Source organism: Malania oleifera, chromosome 1 (assembly GCF_029873635.1).
Source record: "Malania oleifera isolate guangnan ecotype guangnan chromosome 1, ASM2987363v1, whole genome shotgun sequence".
Lineage (NCBI taxonomy): Eukaryota > Viridiplantae > Streptophyta > Magnoliopsida > Santalales > Ximeniaceae > Malania > Malania oleifera.
In genome coordinates this window covers 12,855,428-12,863,018 of record NC_080417.1, presented here as the reverse complement: position 1 = coordinate 12,863,018, position 7,591 = coordinate 12,855,428, and the positions used below count along the sequence as shown (strand labels likewise).

General features: G+C 28.7%; 1 protein-coding gene across 1 annotated transcript; it reads left to right on the top strand.

Moving 5' to 3' along the window:
- Window positions 1-2,606: 2,606 nt before the first annotated feature.
- On the top strand, window positions 2,607-7,068 carry LOC131155387 (E3 ubiquitin-protein ligase APD3-like). Its single transcript, XM_058108476.1, has 5 exons — window positions 2,607-2,894; window positions 3,432-3,594; window positions 3,827-3,905; window positions 4,617-4,914; window positions 6,653-7,068. Exons 2-5 carry the CDS (start codon window positions 3,469-3,471, stop codon window positions 6,726-6,728), a joined length of 579 nt encoding a protein of 192 aa, XP_057964459.1. The 5' UTR covers window positions 2,607-2,894; window positions 3,432-3,468; the 3' UTR covers window positions 6,729-7,068.
- The last annotated feature ends 523 nt before the right edge of the window (window positions 7,069-7,591 follow it).

The window sequence follows — 7,591 nt, the reverse complement described above, 5'->3', positions numbered from 1 at the left end:
ATATTTAATTCTTTCTTTGTGTTCAGTAGACCCAGTTGCACTTTCAAGATCTCATGGTCACGACATTTTGGAAAATCAATTATTCTGACCATTAGATTAGTTATACAGTTCAGATTGCACCACTTGATCTTATAAAAAATATAAAATTAATTTTTTAAGTCATCCGATCATGATCAACGGTCACGATCTCGCAACGATGCTAAATGATAAGTGCTTGTGCACCACTAGCGCGTGTGCGAAGTACCGTCCTAAGGTGCACTAGAGTACACACTAGCACTATATGTTAATCAATTTTAAAAGATTATTTCACCTTATCATTTATCAATGACTTTTCATTTCCCACTCTTTCCAATATGGGACAAAGTCCCATACCCACATAACATTATATACTTCTCATGAATGCTTTAAAGAATTCATAAATGGAAGACTTTGAAAGCCCATAAAATTGATTTTTTCAGAAAATATTTTAACAATTCATACATAATTTTTTAAATTAGAAAAATATAAAATTAAAATAAATACAACATGACACTACGCCCAAACCAGGCTAGTTTTTTTGTGAAGGGTTTGAGGGACACATAGAAAATTGCCAACATTATAAACAGTAGAGCCTTCTTAAAGTGGCTTGCGGCCTCAGGTTGTGGTTTGTACAGGAAGCTTGTGGATTTGAGGCCCAAGTAGTTCAGATTTAAGGCCCAACGTCTGAAAATTTTCATGGAAGGCCCAACTTACAGAATTTGCAAGCCTGATAATTTGCTATCGTATTTTTGGGCCTTTAGCAGCCCACCTAAGAATTTTACTTGCTCATTTGTTGTTTCTATTAAAAAATTTTATAAGGATCTTCACAATCGGGAAATCTTGAGGTTTAAATTATGATGATTTAATTATTAACATTTTAATTTTATCTTTAATGAAGTTTATATATAAAGAGGGACTTGAACTAGCCTCATTATAAGAATTTAAGGATCATACTGTTAGAATAAAGTGCAATTCAGACCTATGCAATTTACTTTGAGAGGTAAACTAAATTTCCCTAAATTTTGAGGGCTTGAATCACGATTAATTTTCATAAATATTTGAGAAAGACTCCAATAACAAGTACAATTTTCAACTAGCCAAATGGACCTATTCTTGTGAGCTTCTCGTGTCCTCATGAGCTACTTCTCAACAAGTGTAATGACAACCTATAATCTGAATATATTAACTTCGGCACTATTGGCACTCAAAAAAAAATGCTCCTAATTCTTGTCATTCCACATTTACTTTTTCATATGCTAAATGACAATTTTAGCCTTTGACTTCTATTTTAGAAATGAGAAAGACGAGAGTCCGAGACAAATAGAGAGAAATAAGGGTTATATTCATCATTCTGTTTCAAACATTAAAAATAAATAAAATTATTATTTGATAAATGAGCATATGAATGTGAAATGGTACTTTTTAGAAAGTCAATAGGACGTGCCAACTTAAATCTTAATATTGTAATATTAGTGATAATATACTATCAAATTTCTTGAACTAAAAGTATTATAAACAATTAACCCAAAAAATGCATTGTTGGGGTTTTTACAAATTGGATTGTTAATTTTTACTTTTTACAATTTTATTTTATTTATATATGTTACAGATTGTGACATGTTATTGCAAGACTAGACTATAAGAATGAGTTGTAGGTTAAATTGGAGTTCATATTTCAAATTTAAATTTATATGAATTTGGACAGAATGTAACTCAAAATTTTGGCGATTTTTACATAAATAAATAGACATCTCTCAGAGCCGACGGTCCATGACTCTGGGTGGGCAACATTGAAAAAAAAAAAATATTTGAGGCGTGAAGCTAATTATCTTGATGTACTAAGAGTTTGGAGGACCAAATGTGTAACTGGGGCCAATAAAGATTATCTAAGCTTAGAAGATGGATTTGAATAGGATAAAAGCATGGGAGGTAAGATTGGTTCAGAGGCACTTGGAATATAATCCGATGCACGGAATTAAGGCATGGTGGTAAAACCTACTTAAGCAACTATTGGAGAATTGAGCTTACTCTCATGAGAAAGACGGGTTTTGTTCAAGGGGAAGCAATTGGAGTCACAAGTGAGGGGGAGATTATTGAGAATTCCATTTGTGAGTTTGTTTCACATTGAAAAAATTGAGTGGATGGTAGGTGCTTATATACAAGTGAGGAGAAGATTGTTGAGAATTTCACTTGTGAGTTTGTCCCACATTAAAAAAATTGAGTGAATGATGAGTGCTTGTATGCATTGTTGGGTCCAAAACCCAATAGGCGGCTGAAACTTTTGAGTCAAGTATATCAAACTCACCCATAGACTCGATGTTAAAAGGGGTGCAGTGGGAGTTATCCTTGTACCTTTAGCAAATATAATAATAAATCCAAAAAGGCTACTGTTTCCTGTAATATAATAATTTATTAAGCATAGACTTGTATTAATTAATGTGGGTGACCGTGTCTTTGTGTTGCAAAGACCTTCCATTCAAAGTTCCTTATCTGCCATTCAATTACCCGCCAAAAAAGTTTGGAGGAGGTTGCTTGAATCTTAGAAAGAGGCATTACTTACCCTTACACCTACCGGTCAGCCTTCTCTCATCTGTCTTTTACTTCATATTTCTTTTCTTTTGAGTTCTCTTAGACTCAAGTGTGTCACTCGCCCATCCCATCTACTTCATGCTTGCGGCTGTCCAATCCAATTCCAGATCAAACTCATTATCATGTAGCAGCCTATTCGCTCTGCTGCTACCATTTATTTTCTTCAGTTTCTTTCTGCATTTTCTGCTGAGCGACCATTTTCTGCTGAGCGACCAATGTGCTTGTTCAAATGCAGCAGCCGCAGATCGATGAGCTCCACTTGAAGGCCATCTTCAAGAAGTTTTGAGGTGACGTTGGAAATTTTCTTTCTTTCTTTCTTTCTTTCTTTTCTGGCTTCGTATTTTCATTTCCCTGCTTGGTTGCCGAGAAAAACAGAAGAAAACATGCCCACATGGGCCACATTGCAGTCAAATGTATTCCAGACCCACTTGACCTGCTACTGGAAAGGAAATGAATTCATTTCATTTTCCATGTGGTTTTTTAAGCACCCTAAATTATGCTTAGGTAATGATTGGGAATATGAATTTCGTTCTTAGATTTGAATATGTTTCATTTTCAAGAAACCCAATACAATTCTATACTGTATTTTTTTCCGAATCATTTGTACTAATCCAAGTATACTATATTTAAAATGTATTTACTGTAACTATGAAATGACTGAAGGTTGTATTATCTATGTTTAGATTTGTGTAAATTTGTGTGACACTTAACATAATTTTATACTACTTTGTTCAAATTCATATTCTATATGCTGTTCATTCAAGTCTTATAATCATTTTTCTCACTGTTGTCTCTTAATTTTTTTGTAATTTTGAACAAATCAGACAGCAGGGTTGAAGGCAGAGGGGGAAAAGAGTGAACATGCATTCAACACTAGAGGGAGATGGAGTGAGTCGACTCATGATTCAGGCTTCCAACCACACACAACTTGTTATCCTGACCGGACTCAGTGAAGCAAATAGACACTACCCAGTCTCCCTTTTTCAAGTTAGTCCTCTTTAACCAATTTGTACTTTAGGTTTTCTACGCATTTCTTGGTTTAAAGCTTAGTGAACGTTTGATGTGTAGGAATGCAATGAAATCAAAACCCTTACTTGATTTTATCATGATTTCTATTTTAAATTCTCATTTCATTTTTTTTCGTATCTCATTCTATTCTGCAAACCAAACATGGTGTTAGAAGAAAACACTTAATTTTTTTTCCCCTTTATAAATACAGAACAATGGTGATCCGGCAATTGGATGGTGGTTAGCCCTCTCTATAACGGTTCGGGCGGTTGTTTATTTTGCCCTTCTAGGTAACACAAATACTACATATACAACTCGAGTTTTAAATTTAATATTATCTCAAGTTTTGCTTAAGAAAAGTATTACCCATTTTGAGATATATTCGAAAAGAATAAAATCCCACTCAGAGCATCTTAAAATTGTTGAGAATTTTAGTTGTGAGTTTATCCCACATTGAAAAAAATTGAGTGGATGATGAATGCTTATATATATGGTTGAACCCAAGACCTAATAAGCTTAAACTTTTGAGTTAAATTGATGTTCATTCATATGTAACAAGTCCATCTATGGACTCCTCTACTCCTAACTAAAATATAAATATTTTCTCCGAAAAAAAAAAACTTATTTTAAATATTTATGCCAATAAGTAGCATTTAGTTCACACTTAAATAAATATATATTTCAAAAATACCTTTTCAGATTATTTTTATTAAAAAAATAAATATTTTTTTAAAATTAATTTTATAAGAAAAGCACTTATCTATAAAATACTTATAATAAGTAAAATCAGAATATTTTTAGATAAATAATTTTTAAAATAAGTTTTTTTTTTTTTTAAGAAAAATGCTTTTTTAAAGTAATTCCAAATTGAAATCCGAGCAATATATTTTAGTGGAATTGAAAATTTTCAGAGTCCGGAAGAATTGAACCGTACTCTGTCCTCAATTAAACAGCATGCAAGTTAAATTCTCAGATAGGAAAGGCATTTTTTCTTTGAGCAGCATTGTTGGCAATTGTGATATGCATGATATTGAATTGCCTGGATGACTGCGACTTGGAGAGTGAGACGGAGACTGACCCGCTCCTGCCGGTGCCGGCGACGGCAGTGCGATGCACGTACGGAACGCAACTGCAAGAAGGAGGAGGAGAGGACATGGAGACCGGAAATTGCGGTGGGCGGAAATGTTGGTCGGAGGATCTGTACGATGGAAAGCTGTGCGTGATTTGCTACGAGCAGCGGCGGAGCTGTTTCTTTGTTCCCTGTGGTCACTCTGCCACCTGCTGCCAATGTGCCCACAGGTACTCTCATTTTTATTATTCAGTTTTGAATTTAGAATTTGTGTAGTTCAATACACAGCAGTATGAATCATGTCGATTTTTTTTTTTTTTAAGTTACTAGAAAAAATTTTGTAAATATAAGAAAATTCAGCTATTTTATATTTTAAAAATACATTAGGAAATAATCATATATTATTAATTATGTATTTTATAATATTAATTATTATTGAAACATAATTCAATTTTTGAATAAAAAGAAGAATTATCTACTAATTTGAATTAATATTAAAATTAAAAATATTAATTTAATTAATAATATTATTTTAACATAAATTAATATAATAATCATATGTTGTAAATATAAAGTAAGAACAACATCATTGTTAATAAGAAATAATATTTTACTATTTTTTACTTCACAAAAAATATTTAATATTAATTAAAAAACTCTTAACATAATTATTAATTAAAACCTAATCATATATTATTTTATTAAGCATTATAGCCCATTAATTATTAATATAATATAATTAATTCTAGAATGAATAAAAAGAACCATCTATAAATTTAAATTAACATTAAATAAATTAAAATTTTTAATTTAGTTATTAGTAATATTTTTAACTTAAATTACAAGATTATTGTTAATTAATAAGTAATATTATATTATTTTATTTAATATAAATTTAAATTATAAAACTGATATAATTATTATTTCAAATTTTAATTATAAAAATATTAATATTTTTATTTAAAATATATATAAAAATACATATTAGTTATTATAATTTAATTCTTAATTGAGCAATAACTATTTATTAATTCAAATTAAATTTTAAATTTAATTAATAATATTATTTTTATCATAATTTAATTTTATAGTAATATGTTATAAATATACAATAATAATAATAAGATTATTATTAATTAAAAATTATATTATTATGTTATTTTTTAACAATAATATTTAAATTTTAATTATCACAAATTAAATACTTATTAATAAAAGTCTTAATTAAAAATATTAATATTTTTAATTTCAAATATGTTTAAAATAATCGTAAAGTATCTTATAATAAAGTTTAAGCATCCAAATATCATTTATTTTAAATACAACCAAACATCACTTATAATTTTCAACATTTTTTCAATACAACCTTTATTATCAGCATTTATTAAACTTAGTACTGTTTCTTAAAACATTTTTATATAAGTGGTTCCAAACAATCTTTTAATGTCTCGAGAACAATTCTATTATACATGACAAATTAAAATATTTAAAAAATAATATTTTTATAAATGTTTATTTCTTTTTCAAAATTTATAAAATTTATAGATATTTTTATTTTAATTATATTTAAAAATTTTCCATTTTATTTTGATTTTAATTAAAACATTTATCTAAAATAAGTATTTTGGATATTAAAATACTATAGCAATAGTTGAAAAAATAACTAAAAAATATAAATTTAGTTTTAATTTTATCAAAAATTAAAAATTAAAATTAAAAACTAGCAACACAAATAAATATGTCATCTTAACATTTTTATTAATTATAAAATACAAAGACAAAAGATAAAAAGGTAGAATAATATTAAAGACTCTGTAGTTTCCAATTACATATAATTAAAGGGTCCTGTAATTTCCAACTATATATTAACTTAAAATAATATAAGTTATCCTTCAAAAGATTGAAGGAGGCATTATGAGTGTATATATATAAATTCATTAATAATTTTATATATAATAAATATTGCAGGATTTATGATGGGGAAAGGAGGGCATGCCCGGTGTGCCGAAAATTCATTCGCAAAATAAGAAAGCTATTTGCTTAGGCTTTCATATTTTCAAGACGTGCATGAAATCTTAAAAGTTGTTTGGTACGTAAAAATGGAATGAAAATGAAATAAAATAATTTTTTATAATTTTACATATTCATCACCTAAATTTTCATTTATTTCATTCTCAATTCATTCCATTTCAATGTAACGAACATTGAATTAGTTTTTTTTTTTTTTTTCATTTGTACCAAAAAATAAATTAACAAGGCCAATTTTGTAGTTGAAACTTCTGGCTAGAAAAAAAATTATGTTTGGGCCAATGTTAGAGTAGATGGTTTCAATTGTGGGCCGGGCCTTGAATTGTGCCCTAAGTCGCATGGGCTGTTCATATTGAGGTTCTCTCTCTCTCTCTCTCTCTCTCTCTCTCTCTCTCTCTCTAACATTTTGCTTGACCAATCTATCCTTAAATTTGAAACTTGCATAAAAATGCCCTCTTATGGTATCTCACTTATTGGCTGCAACGAAATCTTTTAGAATTGAATTTCGAGCTAGTAACTTCTATTTTGTTTACCCCTTTTTTTACTTCGAATTGAAAATAAAAGAATTGAGTGAACCAAAAATTCAAACGAGGTTTATGTCAAAGGGTAAAGATGTAGTACAATATTATGTTTAACAAAAAAGATTTTTACACTAAAATACATATACTTTTGCTTTATAAATTCAAATCAATAGAAATTCAAATTTAGAATTTAAAATTGTTGTTCATGAAAACGATAGAATTTTTATTTAAAAGGAGGTAATTATTTACATTATTAATAAAAATATAAGGAGTAGAGCTATATACTTGTATTTGTATCAATGAAGAGTACCTATCACATTATGATTTTAAATTTCAATTTTAGAAAAAAATAGCATCT

Bases quoted from the DNA above. Each gene is read 5' to 3' on its own strand.
- LOC131155387 (XM_058108476.1), top strand. From the start codon at position 3,469: ATGCATTCAACACTAGAGGGAGATGGAGTGAGTCGACTCATGATTCAG. The intron at 3,595-3,826 runs GTTAGTCCTCTT...TTATAAATACAG, and splicing joins ACCCAGTCTCCCTTTTTCAA to AACAATGGTGATCCGGCAAT. The intron at 4,915-6,652 runs GTACTCTCATTT...TAAATATTGCAG, and splicing joins TGCTGCCAATGTGCCCACAG to GATTTATGATGGGGAAAGGA.